The sequence below is a fragment of the Xenopus laevis genome, chromosome 3L, assembly GCF_017654675.1.
Source record: "Xenopus laevis strain J_2021 chromosome 3L, Xenopus_laevis_v10.1, whole genome shotgun sequence".
Taxonomy (NCBI): Eukaryota; Metazoa; Chordata; class Amphibia; order Anura; family Pipidae; genus Xenopus; species Xenopus laevis.
The window spans coordinates 139,796,392-139,816,910 of NC_054375.1; the positions used below are offsets into that span (position 1 = coordinate 139,796,392).

General features: G+C 40.5%; 1 protein-coding gene across 3 annotated transcripts in view; it reads right to left on the reverse strand.

Moving 5' to 3' along the window:
* kat6a.L (K(lysine) acetyltransferase 6A L homeolog) overlaps positions 1–20,519 on the reverse strand; it is a 51,544-nt gene that overhangs the window by 27,141 nt on the left and 3,884 nt on the right. For all 3 annotated transcript variants that reach the window (XM_041587066.1, XM_041587065.1, XM_041587064.1), the window contains exon 3: positions 4,262–4,370. In XM_041587066.1, coding sequence (XP_041443000.1) covers positions 4,262–4,370 — 109 coding nt within the window. The remainder of the gene's footprint in view (positions 1–4,261; positions 4,371–20,519) is intronic.

A 20,519-nucleotide genomic window follows, 5' to 3' on the forward strand; every position in this document is an offset into this window, starting at 1 on the left:
TTGATCTGATCTACGCCAGTACCTTGCTGTCCTATCGAGTCTGTATCCTGTACCCCGATCTACGCCCTCATCGTCCTGTCCAGTCTGGTCCTGACCTTCGACTGCTCTGTCCTGTTTCACTCTGCACCTGTCCCAGTTCGACTACACCTTCGTCTACTTGTTCCTGCATTCCCCTTTGTGTTCTGTGGACACAGCCAGTCCCTGCCTAAAGGACTCGCCTTCTCCCTTCAGTCTCTACAGCGCCCCCTACCTAATCCTTGACAGGTAGGTTGAACAAAAAAATGTGAGGAACTAAAGCTTTTTTTTAACACAATCACTTCATTTCAGGGGCTCAAAAGAAATTGGACAAATTAAAAAACTGAAAATAAAATGTTCATTTCTAATACTTGGTTGAAACCCATTTGCTGGCAATGACAGCCTGAAGTCTTGAACTCATGGACATCACCAGATTCTGGGTTTCCTCCTTTTTAATGCTCTGCCAGGCCTTTACTGCAGCGGCTTTCACTTGCTGTTTGTTTGTGGCCTTTCTGTCCGAAGTTTAGTCTTCAACAAGTGAAATGCAGCTCACTTGGCTTCAGATCAGGTGACTGACTTGGCCATTCAAGAATATTCCACTTCTTTGCTTTAATAAACTCCTGGGTTGCTTTGGCTGTATGTTTTGGTTCATTATGAAACGCATCCCAATCAATTTGACTGCATTTAGCTGGATTTGAGCAGACAGTGTCTCTGAACAGCTCAGAATTCATTCTTGTGCTTCTGTCCTGTGTCACATGATGGATAAACATTAGTGTCCCAGTGCCACTGGCAGCCATGCACGCCCAAGCCATCACACTGCCTCCTAAATGTTTTATACATGATGTGCTATGATTTGGATCATGAGCTGTTCCACAACTTCTCCATACTTTTTTCTTGCCATCATTCTGCTAGAGGTTGATCTTGGTTTCATCTGTCCAAAGAATGTTTTTCCAGAACTGTGCTGGCTTTTTTAGATTTTTTTTTTTAGCAAAGACCAATCTAGCCTTTCTATTCTTGATGCTTATGAACCTTGCAGTGCACCCTCTGTATTTACTTTCATGCCGTCTTCTCTTTATGGTAGACTTGGATATAGATACGCCTACCTCCTGGAGAGTGTTGTTAACTTGTTTGGCTGTTGTGAAGGGGTTTCTCTTCACCATGGAAATGATTCTGCGATCATCCACCACTGTTGTCTTCCGTGGACGTCCAGGTCTTTTTGTGTTGCTGACTTCACCAGTGATTTCTTTCTTTCTCAGAATGTACCAAATTGTAGATTTCACCACTCCTAATATTGTAGCAATTTCTCGGATGGGTTTTTTCTGATTTTGCAGCTTAAGGATGGCTTGTTTCACCTGCATGGAGAGCTCCTTTGACCGCATGTTGTCTGTTCACAGCAAAATCTTCCACATACCAGTACCCCCCTCCAGGGCTTTTATCTGCTTCATTGATAATGAAATAAAGTAATTGCCCACACCTGCCCATGAAATAGCCTTTGAGTCAATTGTGCAATTACTTTTGAGCACCTGAAATGAAGTGATTGTTTTAAAAAATAAAAAGATGACTTCCTCGCGTTTTTATGCAATCTTTTTGTTCAACTCATTAAAGCTGTAAGTCTGCAGTTCAACTGCATCTGAGTGGTTTCATTTAAAATTCATTGTGGCAACGTACAGAACCAAAATTAGAAAAAAAAGTTGTCTGTCCAAATATTTATGGACCTAACTGTACATACAAAAGGAGCATTAGTCCATCCTGTTTATAGTGGTTTACTTAGAGAAAGCCACAAAAAAAAAAAATTTGGAGTGTCTAGGGCTGCAAGTGCCAAAACTAACCCCTCACATACACTATGTACTTTCCTCCCAGTACAGCAAGTTATTAACTGGCGCACCAGGTTCCTCAGCTGTGGACAAATGACACATTCAAGGAGCCAATTTCCTGAAAAAGGTGATGGGAAGTCTATAGGAAAGAAGTCTGGAGTGTGGGGGCAAATGCTATAATCATCATCTCCAATATACACCACAGGGTAAAGAGGAAAATACTCTGATTATATTGCATAAACCTATACAAATGTAGTGGCATTTTTAGGGGGAGAATCATGTAGAAAATGGTCACTAAGTTTGCCCATGTGATACAGTAGACTGGGTAATTTAATCTTGTGGTGTTCCCACCCTGAATGTAAAGGGGAAGCTCTATATCACGCAGTTTATTGTTTACAATGGATAGTGTTGCCAGATACAGAATCTTTGCCCCACATAGGCTATAGAAGCCTATGGTTTCCTCGCCATTTCCAAGTCTATGAGATGCAGTTATACAGTTAATAGCGCAGACATATTAACTACTACTTTCTACCCATTTGTTGATGATCCAGCACTTGCCTTAAATAGACTTCAGAGCAGATTAATTGGATATTACGCTGGAATAGTCCCCAGTCTGTCTCTTGTTTAAGCAACGTTTCAGTGCCACCATGTGGAGAGAGGAGACTAACCTGCTTACACATTATTATTATTATTGTTATTATTTCTGAGTGACAATCCGACACTGCCAGAGTTTCATCAGTCGAGAGTTTGGGTTTGCTTGCCCTGATAACATCTTCAGTTCTTCAGAAATGGGATCAGAAAACTCTAACTGGATCTTCTCATAATTTGCAATATATTCACCCACATTCCCCTGACAAGTGGAGTCAGTTATAACCATCACTTTGAAGCATTTGCCACTATTGTGCTTGAGACACAAAGGTGTTTCTGCTGCATCGCCCTACTAATGAAGCACCATATACGGACAGAATTAAGCTGCCGATTCAGGAGCTTAAGATCAATTTGGCATCTTATCTGCACCTGTATGGGGCCCTCCAACAGGCCTCCCCGATCAATATTTGGCCAAAAATCGGCCAGATCTCAAAAGGGGAGGCTTGATTAACTGTCGGATGGAGGATCACATTGTCTTATCGATGTGGTCCTCATCCCGACTTTCCGTATCCCTTTCATTGTAATGTCATTGTTTGGCACTAGGACCAAAAGATTGCATTACCACAAGATCACCCACCCAAGGGGGGGCCTACCGGAGGGGCTGCTTGTTAGGCTAGGTCACCAAACAGTGTTAGGCCACCTTAAAGGATTAACAGTGAAAGGGTGTTGCTGTTTACATTAGGGATGCACAGAATCCAGGATTCGGCCTTTTTAAAGGGGACCTGTCACCCAGACACAAAAATCTGTATGATAAAAGTCCTTTTCAAATTAAACATGAAATCCAATTTCTATTTTTTATTAAAGCATTCATAGCTGTTGTAAACACAATCAAAAATTTCAGCTGTCAATCAAATATCGCCTGCCCCTCCTCTATACCTTAGGCAGACAATTACTTTCACTTTCCATTCAGCACTTCCTAGATGTCACTGCTCTCCCCACATTCCCCCCGTTCTCTTTACCATTTAATTGTGTAACCAGGGCATGGGGATGGACATCAGGTCCCCCATTCTGGTGCACAAACAAGATTTTGAGAGCAAGGCTTGCTACAAAATGGCTCCTGCCTGCTTGCTATAATTATGAGTTCCCAGACTAAAGGAAACAAGATTCAAGTGTAATCAAATTTCATTTTGCTCGACTAATGTGATAAAATATGATTTTGAATAATTTTTTTGGGGTGACAGGTCCCTTTTAAGCATGATTCGAACGAATCCTACTGCCCGGCCGAACCGAGTCCTAATTTGCATATGCAAATTAGGGGCGGGGAAGGAAATCACGTGACATTTTGTCACAAAACAAGGAAGTAAAAATGTTTTCCCATCCCTAGTTTGCATATGCAAATTTGGATTTGGTAAAATCTTTTGCGAAGGATTTGGGGGTTCGGATTCGGTGCATCCCTAGTTTACATAAAAGAGCCTCTTTAGCACTTGCCTGGGGGAAGTGGTCGTCTAAGTGTCACCTGCCACTTGTTAGCAACTCCCTATATAAATAAATAGTTTCTTAATCCTACATGTGGCCTGGAGACTGTGGATAGTGCATTCTCTTTAGCATCGTGTCTCATAGCGGCTGCACTTTTTGTTACATTGACCTGTCATTCTGCATTGCTGCTATCAATATACTGGGCATCACCAGAATGGCAAAGAGAAGTGCCACAAGTAATCGTTGGTAAATAAGTGCCATTCATACATCCTGGCACTTATAACCGACTGTGGTTTATCCTATTTAATTGGCAAGTGAGGGGGAAAGCCTGAAGTTTGTGTGAACATAAACCGTGTGTCTGTACTCACCACTGTTCCCACAGTCTGCGCATGATATAAGCTCTTCTGGTTTCTTCTCTCTGTTTGACTCTTTCGTTCCCAGACAAAAACTGCATATAGGAATGGGTTCAGCTACCGGCTGTGGGGCAGAAAAGATGTGAAAACATGAGAGAGGAGACAGGGCAGAAGGATCATCATACAGCAATGTGCATTGCAAGACTTAATTAGCAAGTAAATTTTTTTTAAAAAGTAGGGATGCACTGAACCCAGGATTCGGTTGGGGATTCGGCCATTTTCAGCAGGATTCCAATTCAGCCGAATCCTTCCACCAGGCCAGACTAAATCCTAACTTGCGTATGTATGCAAATTAGGAGTGGGGAGGGAAACCGCTTGACTTTTTGTCACAAAACAAGGAAGTAAAAAATGTTTTCCCCTTCCCACCCCTAATTTGCATATGCAAATTAGGGTTTGGGATTTCCGGCGAATCTTTCGTGAAGGATTCAGGCAAAATAGTGGATTCAGTGCATCCCTATTAAAAAGGCGATTGTGCACCCGGCCATCCAAAAACATATTGTAATACAGATTGAAGCACGTGTAATTTAGGGAATCACATGTCGCTCCCAGAAGTCACAGACTATATAAAGGCACAAAACAGTTCATGGGATTCCATTGTAAAGTAGTGGGTACACTAAACACAATATAATAATGAATCTCGTGAGCAACGACATGGCAATAAGAGCCAAGTACAATCAATGGCACTGCTATACATCATTTATATAGTGAAAAAAGTACCCCCTCTTGTAAATGATAAGGATATTATAAGTTACCGAGGAGTTTCATGACCATATAAAAACATGAGGCCGAGTCTTTTTATACAGGTCATGGAACTCGGAGGGAACTTCTAATATCCTCATATTTTACAACTGGGGGTACTTTATTTATTATAATACACAAGTTCCAGTGAGTCATGTGACAGAAATGACATCACTACTCACTGTTTAGAAGCATATCATTTACAAGTTATTCATGGCTTTTGTGTATTATAAGGATACATTTCCTGCTTATTATCATAAAGTAAAAAAATTAAAGGGGAACTCTGGCTTCTAAACCAAAATTTGATAACGAGTCCCACATAACACAGAAACCCCTTATATACCAATCAAAGATATCTGTTTCTGTGTGAATAAATGCCATTTCCTATGCTGAAATCCATCTGTTTAACAGTTCTTCTCTTTCTGCATCAATCGAATCCTGGAAGGGAAGGAGGGACTAAACACTGATGTTACAAATTGTAACAACTTCTCCACAGCATGCAGGAACTACATAACCCACAATGCATTGCACTGGGATGTTTTGTTCCTTATTGAGATCACATGTGCAGGGAATTGTGGGGGGTGGAGGATGCAGTCTAAGGACAGATGGCTGTTGATACAAAGTAACAGTAGTCAGCCAGCTCAGCAAAGTAGTCAGACAGATCAGAAGGTGAGTAGGGGGTTATTTAGTTTAGGTAACTGTCAGAAACCATAAAAAATCATGAAAAGTCTGCATTTTTTAAATTGATGTATATTGCAAAGATGCTTGAAATTATGTTTATTTTTCAAAAGCTTAAGGTATGTTTTTATGGAGTTCCCCTTTAAATATCCTGTAATAGAACAGCCCATTATGGATAGCCTATTCCTTCTGAAATGTGTGATTAAAAGATAAAACACACAAGAAATGGGAACCACCAATGAACCTACATCGCCTCCAACATCCGGATCATTTAGTGCTGAGCAAGGAATGAATCTCATTTCGTCCAACCCCTCCACCAAGAGACAATAGAAGCAAATAGAAGGCCCTTATTATGCACCACAGTGGTGTAATGGGGTAATGTCCCGTTTATACCATCTTTTCTTCTTTCATTTTGTACTGAATCAGTTACTGTCTGGACTTTGGCCTGTCCCTGTAAAGCTCCAGGCCACAAACTCCCTTCAACTGAAAGAGACTAAATCCTAGTAGGGAAAATGCCCAACAGAGGCTCCAATGTCCCAAGCCGTTTAGAATAGGTAGTACTAAATGCAGTTTCCTTCCTACAATCCACTGGCACGTCGTCCTACAGGAAGCCCCATCCACTCGCTGGCACCACTCCCAGGCACAGGGCACTGAGCAGAAGGCCAAGGAGAGAGGGATACACATTCACACTGCATTGCTCTCTATACACACACATGGAATGGCTACTGGGAACTGTAGCAGCAGTGAAGTGGTTAACACTTGGCTGGGGTTCCCAAATCCCCCTCCCATTTGCCTGGTTAAGTATCACTGTTCAGAGCAGATGTCGTCCATCTGCAGAGAGAGGATCCGGCAACCTGAGCCAGGGCTTCAGCAACATGAGCCACTTGTTTATCATGTGCCAGAAAGCAGGGCTACATACACTCATATATATACACACACACACACTCATATACAAACACATCCTGTAGCCAGTGGGTAAACTGCCAACTGCTAGCCATGGGCCACTTGTTCATGTGCCAAAAAACGAGGGCTACAGACACCACAAACAGACACTCACATAAGACACACACACACACTCAAGACACACACACACACACTCAAGACACACACACTCAAGACACACACACACTCACAGACACACACACACACTCACAGACACACACACACACTCACAGACACACACACACTCACAGACACACACACACTCACAGACACACACACACACACAGTAGCCAGAGAGGAAAATGACAACTGCTAGCCATGGCCCTTACCAGCATTTTTAGAGAGTTTTAGAAGCCATGAGGGGTCATTCAGGGTGCAGCTCCCCCAAAAAACATAAAATAAAAAGCAGCTCAGAGTATTTTGTTCAAAGCCAGCACAGAATTACAGGAAAAGGCACCAAATTGAATACCGATCAACAGATCTTTCAGACTGAGAGATGCTAACGGACAAAGGGAGGCCCATTTATCAAAGTCTGAATTTATCTTAATATTTTCTAAAACGACTCAGACCAAATCCGTACGGGTTTTTTTCCCCTTATTTATCATAAAGTTTCCTGAAAATTTTCTGTGCGTGGGGGAAAAACCCCACAAATCTTACAGATTTTTGGATTTTCTACCCTTTTAGCCCAAAAACCATGAAATCTTTACTGCGTGAAACCCAGCGCAGATCAAGATATCTTCGGGACTTCTCCCGTTAACTTAGACGCAACCTCGGCAGGTCTGAGATGCCGTATTTTCAGATTCTGACTTTTTCCATCCTCGGAGTATAATAAACCCCCAAAAAAAAAAATTTGTTTTCTTTCCCCACTAAAAATTCTGTGTTTTTGGCATTTGGAATAAATAACCCCTTAGGGTTGTGGGACAGTGTCCTAACGCCCATTGAGAGGACAGTTGCTCGGAACTGAGCAAAACACAAGAAGAATATTTTTACTAGCCCTTGGCCTCAGAGCTATACATACATTGTATTGGCAAATGCTTATTTATTAATGTCAAGATTTGGTGGGCCCTATTTGAATGTGACAGTTTGATTGGCTCTGGCACAGAGAGTCTATAAAGTATTCCAAGCAACCCCAAGGCAAAAAGCTTGAACTACTGTGGTTACCAAACAGTAACCATTCTGCTTATAAACTGTGTGTGACTGTTACCTGTCCAAGCAGAGTAATTATATAGCCATAGAGCAACGATTCTGCACCATTCCACACTCCCAAAAAATCTGTCACCCAAAACTGGGATTTGGTGGCACCCAGGAACTGCACAATGAAGGTGTCAAGGCAACAACCTTGAACAAGCAGATTGGGTGGATATTTTGCCCCTTATTGTTTCCTTACTAATCACAAAAACTGTTAAACTGTTCTTAAAGTCTAAGCTCTTTTGCAAATTTATGTACGTTTTATTTTCATAATATTTGCTGTTTTTAATGTGAATATCATGAATTTGTTACATGGCAAGCCTCTGCTGTTCAACATATGGAAGAAAGAGCAGAGAAGCACCAGGAGACGCCTCCTGCATAAGTAACTTGTTCACCTAAAAGTTGACTTTTACTATGATGTAGAGAGTGAAATGCTGATACAATTTGCAATTGGTTTTCATTTTCTATTATTTGTGTTTGAGTTTAGCTTTTTATTCAGCAGCTCTCCAGGTTGCAATTTCAGCAGTCTGGTTGCTAGGGTCAGAAGAGCAATTTTACATTGCGTAATGCTAAAGGACAAGTAAACCTTACAAATAAGAAAGAATAAGAAAGAAGGCTGGTCTAATGTTTTTGTGGTTAAGTAAAGATTTGAGAAAGGTTTTTATTTTTTTTCCTAACCAGAAGAACATCAGAACAGTCTGTTTCTCTTGACAACTACCTTGACTACTTGGTGGTCAGACTGGTTGAAAAATAACCAGCAGGTGTCACTGTTGTAACAAAATTCATTCATATTAACAGGAAATGTATCCTTTAATATCTTGGAATTAAAAATAAATAATGAATGTACATTGCGAATGTTTTTAGAATAGCACTCATCAATTTTATATTCACTTATTTTTAAGGTTTACTTATCCTATAAACCTAAATATGTATTGTACCATGCTAAGGCGCTACGTATCCATTGTTCTGCAGGTAAGGAAATAAATGTTATGGTTTAATTCCCAGTCTGACAGAAATATAGACAAATATAAACCGGTTATCCAGAACGCTCGGGACCTGGGGTTTTCTGGATAATGGATCTTTCTGTTATTTGGATTTTCATACCTTCAGTCCACCAGAAAATCATGTAAACATTAAATAAACCCAATAGGCTGGTTTTGCTTCCAATAAGGATTCATTTTATCTTATGGTGGATCAAGTACAAGGTACTGTTTTATTATTACAGAGAAAAAGGAAATTATTGTAAAAATGTTGGCTAATTTGATTATGATTGAGTCTATGGGAGAAGGCTTTTCTGTAATTTGGAGCCTTCTGGATAATGGATCCCATACCTGTACTAGTGTTGTACTAGAGCCAGTATAATCTGCAGAAAGACGGTACTAGCCCCTTATTAGAGTCAGGGCACTCGCTCAGATTCAGGGAGATTAATCTCCTCTTCTTCGGGGGACTAATCTACCCAGCGGGATGGCACTCGGGGTGCTTTGTTTTCCTAAATCGCCCGACGTTTCCTCACGAGCAACTTCGGAAAAGGAAGCGCTCCGAGCACCATCCTCCCGACTATTTACATTCTAGCCAGCGGGAGCCAGTTTGGGAGATTAGTCACACTGAGGAAGAGGAGATTAGTCGCCGGGCGACTAATCTCCTCGAATCAGAGCGTGTGCCCTGACCCTTAAGTGCGCCAGTTTGGTGTTTGTATTCACCACCCTGAGCCATGACAAAATGCTTTTCTTGCCTTTAGTTAAGCTCTGCAAGGGCATTTTATGCCGCTACTTTCAGGCCTTAGCAGCTACAGTCTCTCCATGCAGCCTGATCCATCAGAAGGGTGGAACTGGAAGGGTTTCTCACGCTCTCTCCCTCTGACCTCCTATAAACACACCAGGCACGGAGGATTTAAAGAGAAGCCAGCAGAAACCAGGTACAGGATTAGCTTTACAGAGAAAGAGGGCACAGGGGAGGGAGTGAAAAATGTTGAAGGTCCAGCCGATAGCCCCCTCATGCTTTATCTGTTGGGGACGGTTTCAATTGAGACTACGAGTGGCTCCTACATACAAGCCTTTTGCCTTGGTAACGTTTTAATCTCTCCGAGCAATGTATCCCAACAGCCTTGCATGGGAAGCCAAGAGCATTTACCTCTTCTGTTGGGAGGCTCCATTGCTTTGGGTCTCTTGTTATTCTTCTCCACTACTTGTATAATCAGATCCTTCTGCGCCAACTTCCTACTGCCCATTCAGTCTGCTTGTCTGCTATTTAACAGAAGCCACCGAATGTCTTCTCTACACAAACCCGTCCATTTCTGGGCACTGCTATTCCTTCCAGTATTTCCCACTTGCCTCGATGACCCCCCGGAAACCCTTACTATTATATAAATAATAGCATTATTATAAATAGTATTATATAAATATTAAAAGTATGTTTACGGTCATTTCATATCACCCTTTGTAACAATAATGCAGACAATTCAGAAATACATTCACAGATACAGTTATGGGACCAGTTATCCAGAATGCTTAGGACCTTAAATAAACCCAATAGGCTGGTTTTGCTTCCAATAAGGATTAATTACAAGGTACTGGTTTATTTATTATTATTATAATTAACATGTATTTATATAGCGCCAACATATTTCATAGCACTGTAAAGTAAGTGTGTTTATACAACTAAATCCCATGAATTACATACATAGAAGATATGGAGTTATTATTATTACAGAGATGGCCTTTCTGTAATTCTGAGCTTTCTGGATAACAGGTTTCCGGATCACATACCGGTATCAATTTAAAGCGGTGGTTCAGCTTTAAGTTAAATTTTAGTGTTATATAATAGTCAATTCTGAGCAAATTTTCAATTAGTCTTCATTATTTATTTTTTTATAGTTTTTAAATTATTTGTCGGACGGTGTCCAGCTTTCAAATGGGGGTCACTGACCCCTTCTAAAAACAGGCTACACATTTGTTGTACTACTTTTTATTACTCAACCGTCTATTCAGGCCTCTCCTATTCATATTCCAGTCTCTTATTCAAATCAATGCATGGTTGCTAGGGTAAATTGGATCCTAGCAACCAGACTGCTGAAATTGCAAAGTGGAGAACTGCTGAATAAAAAGCAAAATAACTCAAAAAGTACACAATAAAAAAAGAAAACCAATTGCATATTGTCTCAGAATATCACTCTCTACATACTAAAAGTTATCTCAAAGGTGAACAACCCCTTTAAGAGAGCAGCAACCTCGAAATGCAACTTCAGCTGTCAATTGCCCAACTGTCAGGTTACTAGGAGATACTGCCCTCGAGCATCAGGGCTTCAAATGAGAATGGTATGCATCATTCGTTGAATATCTTTGGAGAATGCCTTAACAGTGGCATGCAATAGGACAGCTCCTGCTCACATTAATAAATATATAAAAGCAAAAACACAAGGGAAATACAGATATGGGACCTGTTATCCAGAATGTTTGAGACCTTGGGTTTTCTGGATAACAGATCTTTCCACAATTTGGAAGTCTATTTGAAAATCATGTAAACATTAAATAAATCCAATAGGCTGGTTTTGCTTCAAAAAATGATTAATTATATCTTAGTTGGGATCAAGTACAAGATCCTGTTTTATTATTACAGAGAAAAAGGAAATAATTTTAACGAGTTTATGGGAGAAAGCCTTTCCACAATTCGGAGCATTCTGAATAATGGGTTTCCGCATAACGGATCCCATACCTGTACCCAGTGGCGTAACTAGTTGTTACTGGGCCCCATAGCAAATTTAATTTAGGGCCCCAAAATATTCATAAGTTGGCCTATTATACCAAGATATATTAAAATTGCTAATTAATTAGGGTCTCACTGGGCCCCCTACACTCCTGGGCCCCCCTGCAACCGCAGGGTCTGCTTCCTCTATAGTTACACCCCTGCCTGTACCATCGCTGTTAAATACAGTTTGGCTTCTAAGTGCCACCATACACCCCAGCAGATATTAGGATATGGGCTGTAATTGACAGATCTAGCACTTCCGTAACTATATAAAGTAAGACAACACTCGATACGGCCTGGGCTATTTCTATCCAGGCAGGAGGAAAAGATTACACTGTAAATAAATATTACAAAGCGTTATTAATAGAAGATTCTATTTACAATGATATTTATAACAGGCACGTGTTACATCATGGATTATGTTAGGACTCCGCTAAAACTCTGAGCAATGCCATTGCTCTCGGTCTCTTTCCAAAAGGGAAAATCATTTCCGAGTCGTGCCAAGAGCAGAGGGGATTCTGCATAGCGGAGTGCCGTATCCCCTTTAATCTGAAGCACCCTATGGGCAGGGCTTACTGTGCCAACAAGAGGTATGCTAGCCCTTAGAATGATGGGCTCCTTGTCTCTCCACGTTGATCCATCACGTTGGCGGACAAGGCAAATGATGGCACCATAGGGGGATCTCCATAAATTTAGAGGCACTTTTATCAAGGGTCGAATTTCGAATTCATGTGATTTTTTTTTTTTTTTTTTAAACTCCCATAAGCTCCCATGAACTCAAAATTCAACCAATTGAAATCTATAATATAATAAATATTATATATATATATAATAATAAAAAGTATTTTTTAAACTCTGGTGAATAGGATCGACAGAAAACTTGAATCGAATTTGATTCAAATTTTTAAACAAAAACTTGAATGTCAGGAAGGCTCCAAACAACTCCAAATTGATCCCCGAGCCTCTCCCATTGACTTAAAGGAGAAGGAAAGGCTATTTGAAAGGTCTATATAAATACAACAGTAAACCCTCAAAGTAATGCTTCCCTGAGTCCTCTGTCAAAAGAAACTGCATTTCTGTCCTTCAGTTGTGTACACATGGGCTTCTGTATCAGACTTCCTGTCTTCATCTTAAACCTCCAGGGCTAAGTCTTGAGCATGCTCAGTTTGCTCCTCTCCACCTCCCTACTGTAATCTGAGCCCAGAGCTATGAGTGAGCAGGGAGAGACTCAGGCCGGATGTGATGTCACACCAAGTGAGTGAATATGGCAGCTGCTATCCTAAACAAATAGAGGTTCTAGAGCTGTTTACTCAGGTATGGTAACGCATTCTACAGAATAGTGTTATAGCTTGCAATATTGTGGCTAATCTACCGACAATAAACTGCTTCTGTACCTTTCCTTCTCCTTTAAACAGCAATTCGGCAGGTGGCGAATAGTCTAATTCGAGTTCTTAAAGGGCCAGAATACGAAAAATCTCGAAAATCGAATTTTTTTAAAAACTAAAATCTAATTTGAATAACTCCCTAGTCGAATTTGACAGTTTTGACCATAAAAAAAACTTGAATTACTGGCCAGTCCTGCCCTAGAGGTGTCCCCTAAAGCTTCCCATGTCAATCTACGCTCTTACTGGTGCCCATGACACTGCCTATGTTATTCACGATAGTAACAGGTCATTGGCATGTTAACATTGGCCATCCCTGGCATGGAGCATGCACAGTTCTCTTTGCCAAAGGATGGTGACCATTAGCTGCATTTCTGCAACTGACATTATTTTGGAGTGTGGGAGTCAAGTCTAAACATAGATACAGTAGCTCTAATGTACCTTTTTATTGAAAATCATTACATGGTACCTGTATATAGTTGGACCATCACTGTAATGCAGACTGGCATGCAACAAGACAACTACTTGGGCACAAAGCTAAACAGCACGGTTGGGAACCAGGGCTGCAGTGTTCCCAAATACCGTGTGTACAGTCGACGCAAAATAAAAATGAGCAAACCCTCTGACAACAGTGAAGATCAAGGCAGATGCCTCCGTAACACAAGGATCCCAAAATAGTAAATAAAAAATTGATAATAATCAAGTTTATCTTCACTATTCTTCTCTCAGAATCTGTTTCTCCTCATTCTGTCTTCATGCAGCAGTTGGGTGTCAGATATTCATTGACAGTTAGATCCAATATATCTTATAGGGGGGCTTCCTTTCCTAGCAGATGTATTAGAGCTCACTCATAAAACTGATTGCAGTACAAACAAAATAACTGCCTTTTTCGCAAATCCTTCATGTAGAGAGACATGATGTCTGGTGATTTTAATAGAGTGAGCTCTAATACATCTTTTAGGCAAAAGGAGCCCCCCTATAAGATATATTGGATCATTCATCGGACACCCAACTGTTGCTTGAAGAGAGAATGAAGAGAAACAGATGCTGAGAGAGGAATAGTGAAGAAACGTGATTGTAATGGATTGTTTTTACAAAGTTTCTTATTTCAGAAGTTTATATTAAATTTTCATTTTCGCGATAGTTCCCCTTTAAACAATCATACGGCAAGAAAAGGAGTAGCCTGGCAAACAAAGACTGCCCTGTCTAGTTCACCAGCCTTGGGAAGGCCCAATAGTACACAGAGCTATGCTGAACTTCAACTCCCAAATGCTAGTTAACAGCATCATCCAAAGCGCCCTATATAAGGCATGCCCATGAAAGATACATCTTCAGAAGCAATGACTCGCAAGCATAGGAATCAGTGTTTTCTATGGTGCAACCCCAATGGACTACGGAATAGTTTACTTTATGCCCCAAATGGTCCAATAAGGTGAAGGTGATTGAAAAGCTGTCGTTCAATGGGATCACAAGAGCACCCTGTCAATATAGGCCATCATTCCAAGTACAGACTGCTACCAGCCCACTATATGGTAACTTTCTATGGAGCCGTACAGCAGCCCCTCTGGCATTTGCCAGAACCCACAGATTGCCAGTCCGGGCCTGGAATGAGCCCTTACTAGTGTTTTGCGGGCCGGCCTGATACCCACGGGTCGGGCGTGTTCGGGCTGACCTCGCACTGTTCTTCACGGGTTGAGCTCTTCTCCTGCTTTCCCCACCCGCCAGGCTGCCGACTTTCGGGTTCATCTTATATAGACGGAGCGCCTGCTCGACCCGCGTCAACGACGGGTCTATAAAAGCAACCTGGAAGTTGGATGCGGCCGGGAGCAGGCTCAGGTAGGACGGGTTAGGGAATTCCCGACATCACTAGTCCTTACCGGAAAACTCAGTTACAAGCAGCCAATCACTTACAGGGGGTGGTGGTTCACCGTCCAAACATTTTATCGTTTTCAAACAGTTGCATCGTGTGCAAATAAATATACGCAAGGGTTTCCCTGCTTTAACATGCTGTGAGTGCCATTTGCTTTCTTCTTTCGTTGTATGAGGAGGGTGCCGATCCTTCCAAGCAATTGAGCACCTGGCGGATCTTTAGAAGGCCTGGGTGTGCGAGTTTGCCATACTTTCTCGTTTTCAAACAGTGACATATAGTCTAACAGAGTGGGCACTGCCAACAAGGAAAAGGGATGCGGCTGGCAAATACTATCAGTGGTTAATTGCTATTAGCCAGGGACACAGCAGATTGATTTGCACGGGCACTGAAGGATTAAATCATCCATCTGGCAAAGTCTCAACGCACCGATGCCATTTTGGCTGCACGGGCACATTTGCAATAGTCTACCGTTTAGCCGTGTTTCTGGCAAGAACCTTCCCATTTTATGGAGGAAAGCAACTCACAACATAAAATGAGAATAAGGCGACGTCAATGGGAGAAGTGGAGCAGCTGTTTTGCACATGAGGACTCGTTCCTAAATTACAGGTCTGAAAGGCGCACAAGTAGCGAGTTATCAAATAAGCAGGGTTTGTGCGAGTACCTCGCAGAGCTGCCAAACTGGGCAGAACACCTAGCAGGCCTCACATTTCAGCTCCTTAAATAACCAATGGCACAGGAGTGCTTTAATCAGGAACAGCTGGGGCAAAACTATAAAAAGAGATTTTCATACGAAGAAAAAAAAAAACAACAACAGGCAAGTAGCAAATTCTCCATTACTTATTGTTGGGAACATGATGGTGATGATTATATCAGAGGTAGAAAGTAGGGATGCAAAAAATCCACTATTTGGGATTCAGCCGGATACTTCATGAATGATTTGGCTAAATACCAAACCAAATATGAACCGTCGGGAAGGGTAAAAGTGTAAAAAATATTTTACTTCCTTGTTTTGTGACTAAAAATTATGAGATTTCCCTTCCCTAAGTTTTCGGCAGGATTCAGATTTGGCTAAATCTTTGTGCATTCGGCCAGGCACAAAGATTTAGCCAAATCTGAATCCTGCCGAAAACTCAAATCCTGGGCTAATCCCAAACTGAATCCTGGATTTGGTGCATCCCTGGTAAAAAGTATCGCAGGGTGGATTAGAACACTTAGGAGATTATGTATTAAAGTCCGAATTGGAAAATAAAAAAGCGAAAAATCCAAGGTTTTATTTTCTTACTATAAAATCCAAATTCTTAGTGGAAAAATTTTTTTTCGAGATTTATTATACCCCTAGGCTGCAAAAAGTCAGAATTCAAAAATCCACCATCTCAGACCTGCAGCGATTGTATATAAGTTAATGGGAGAGGTCCCTATCCTATTTGGAAATTTATGTGGTCTGCACTGGATTAAACCTGAAAAATCTGACTATTTATGCAAAAATCTGAGAAAAAAAAAAAAGGCTGAAAAAAAATCTTATGATTCGGATTTTCACTCGATTTTATCATGTTTTTCCCTGATCTGATAAAATCGAGCTTTTTTTAAAAAAATAATAAATAAGATCAAATAATGGATTCTAGTTTGGTCAGATTTTTTAAAATAAAATAATCAGAAAAATTGTTAAATAACCCCCTTAGTCTCACAGGCATTCGTCCTAGAGACAGAGCCGTGCACTGTTCAGCCAAAATTTAGCAGCAACAGAACTATTCTCTCTATATCTGGATCCACATTAGCTGAACACACGCTCTCTAGTTCGAGATTGTTAGCGCTTGTAAAGCAGTCTGATGAATATAAACATAATAAATGCAATTTTTTTATGAATAACAACTCAAACAATATACAAGGAATTTGCAAGGCAAATAAACGATGGGCGCCTTTTCCAGCCCTTTGTTAGTGCAATTAGGATGGGAGGTACTCCCATTTGTTGCTGCAATAGATATTTACTAGCTGCCGTCAGCCCCACTTTACTGCAGTACAAGAAATAAACAAATTATAACACGGAAGAGGTTCATCAGTCACTCCTCTTGGAGTCTATGTAAAGCCGTATGGGACAATCAAAAGCTTCAGAAAGGCTGAATGCAACTGCTTTACACATATCTGTTTCTATAGTGAATAAAGCACCCCCTCTTGTAAAATAAGGGTATAATTTATTTTTTTTTCTAACATCCTCATATTTTGCAACAGGGGGTATTTTATTTATCATGATACACAAGTTTCAGTGAGTCGTGAGAGAAATGACATCACTAAGCTCCGCTTATAACCAATGACATCACTAAGCACAGTTTATAAGGCTATAATTTACAGGATATTCATGGCTCGTGTATTACAAGAACATTAAGGGGCAAATTTACCAAGGGTCGAATTCAAAATTCTAATTTTTAATGGTCAAAACGGTCAAGTTCCGACTAAGGAATTATCCAAACTCGATTAGAGTTTTTTCGAGATTTCTCATACTCTGGCCCTTTAAGAATTTGACTATTCACCACCTAAAACCTGACCAAGTCAATGGGAAAGGTGCAGTAACCAACTTGGGGATGTTTGTAGCCTTTCTGACAATCAAGGGAAAACTCGATTCGAGTGTGGTCGAACTGGATTCAAATTAGATTAGAGCTGGTAAAATTAGTCTTTTAGAGTTTTACATATTCGATTTTTTAAATAAATAATCGAATATTCGAATTTCGAGTAAAATCGAATTCATGCGAGTTTAAAAGACCTCAAATGAATTCAAAATTCGACCTTTAATAGATGTGCCTCTGAGATATCAAAGAGTGCAATAACAGATTCAGAGCAACACCTGAAAATATCATTTGGATATCAAAAAGAAAGCCAGTAGAAAGCAAGCTTTGCCCTTGGTCTCTTTATCCGCACTCATGGGGTGCAGAAAGGGCTTGGAGCCTTTCCAGCATATTGTACGGTATGATAGCACAGAACAACAGAGAAGTACTCGCACACCCTGGCCTTCCCGAAAGGTAGAGATCCCTGGTGCACAGCAAAATGGAGGAAACGGCAACCTCACGATCCAATGGCGACAAGAAATTCACCGGCACACAGGTAATGCAAGCAGGTTAAGCTTGATAAAGGGGGTAACCCCGAAACGTTGCATGCTGCAATAAACTTCTAGCAAGGTTTAACCTGCTTGCATTACCTGTGTGCCGGTGAATTTCTTGTCGCCACGGTATGATAGCACCCCTTTATTATATACCACTGGATAAGAGAGTGGCACAGGCTATAATAGCTGCTCAGAGAAGAGACTGGCAATACAGATTGCAGCACAGAGTATGAGCACAGCCCGGAACCATGCAAAAAAGAACCCTCAAACTCAATGTTAAATTATTTCATCTAGTCCAGAGTACGGTCCCAGGTTTGGTGATACCTTCGCATGCAGGAAAATTAAGTGAAGGGTGTGGTGAGTAAATACATGAGTTACATAATGGTACTCTCAATCACTCCAACATCAACATGTTCCTGTGGATGACAGTTGCGCTTACTCTGCAGGGATGGATCTTTATAGCAAGACAACAAGGTATGGAAGATTTATAAAAAAAAACGAAAAAAAAAAAAAACACAGACGAAGACCCGTGTTAGGGGTCCCTTTAATTGTACACAGCTTGCTGACATGACAGAACAGTAACAGTTCTTATTAATTGTAACCCTAATCAATTTCCTGACAGTTATCAAACAAACAGCATCAAAACAACTCTTCCTTTTTGCATTTATAAGCTGCAGGGAAAATATACCATCAAAAAAAAACATTTAAGCAAACTAGCCTATTAGGTTTCTAATACACTGCTGCTTTGTTCATTTGCTTTTGTTGCCCCTGGTTTGTGCAATGCTTCTGAATACGTGGTTGCTACAACAACAAAGCCCAATGTCTCAGGGAAAACACAAACAACATGCCTTACAACTTACTTCAGTATTTACATTCAGTCTGAGCTAGACATTCTGTGGCTTCCCAGACAACTACACAATTCTCTTCAGAATATGTCCTCCATACGGGGTTTATGTTTGAATGTAGGGATGCACCGAAACCATTATTTGGGTTTTGGCCGAATCCCCGAATCCTTGGTGAAAGATTCAGCTGAATACCAAACCAAATCCTAATTTACATATACAAATTAGAGGCAGGAAAGGAAAAAGTGGAAAAAAATCTTCTTTTATGACGATTTCCCTACCCGCCCCTAAATTACATATGCAAATTAGGAGTCGGTTCGGTCAGGCACAAGGATTGAGCCAAATCCTGCTGAAAAAGGACAAATCCTGGCCGAATCCCGAACCAAATCGTGGATTCGGTGCATCCCTATTTGAATGACCACTGGTCATTCAGTTTTAGGAGCTGGTCCCGGCATCTGGCCTGTTAATGCAAGTAGCTAAGAATCTAAATAAATAATCTATATAAAGAATAAAAGTCACAGTGGAGATTCATGACAGTTTAAAATCATAAAGGCTTTCATACAGGTTAGGCAAATCCAATGTGATTTATAATATAGTGAATAAACAACTCCCTCTTGTAAAATATAAGGATATTATAAGTTACTGTGGAGTTCCATGACCATATAAAAACACGAAGCCAAAGGCGGAGTGTTTTTATACAGGTCATTGAACTCCGAGGTAACTTCTAATATCCTCATATTATGCAACAGGGGTACTTTATTTATTATCATACACAAGTTTCAGTGAGTCATGTGACAAAATGACATCACTAAGCTCCGATAATAACCAATGACACCATTTATAAGGATATTCATGGCTCTTGTGTATTATATAGTGGATAATATACAAGAACCATGAATATTATGTAACATATAACCAGTGTTTAGTGATATCATCAAGTACAATTAGTGCTTAGTGATGTCATGCAACTCACTGAAACTTTAAAAAATTATGAACTCCCCTGTTGCAAAATACAATCGTACTAAAAGTGAAGTCAGTTCTATGACCTGGATGAAAATCCTTATACTTTACAACAGGGGGTAATTTTTTGCATGTCTTACAAAAGTAGGTGCATTGCTGTTTTGAACACAACGGTCCAAATGAGTATGTTATAGTTGACGCCAGTAAACACAATGTTAAACAGGTGACACTCGCCTTGTGGGATCGGTTTATGCACAGCTTTCTATCAAATGAAATCAGGAACTTACATTTAAGGTGCCATACACAGGTTGACCAGGTATGCTCTCCAACCAATCAGCCCTTGGGCCAAATGGACAGAGAATATACAAGGACTTACACAAAGTATGGTTGTCATTTGTGCAAATCACCTGCAGCTCCTCTTTACTTCTTTATCTGCTGATTCACACAGACATGCACAAGGTATACGGATATTGGTCAGGATCAGCCGGCCGCCATACATGTACCAATAATTTAATGATATAATCGGCATGTGTATGGCCAGCTTAGGAAAGTACTGTCAAACAGAATATATGTAGCAGCTGCTCAGTCTTACATTAAAGGGTTGGTTCACCTTTAAGTTAACTTTTAGTATGTTATAGAATGGCCAATTCTAAGCAACTTTTCAATTGGTCTTTATCTTTTATATATATTCTTTTTTAATTATTTGCATTATTATTCTTCTGACTCTTTCCAGCTTTCATATAGGGGTCACTGACCCCATCTAAAAACAAACTATCTG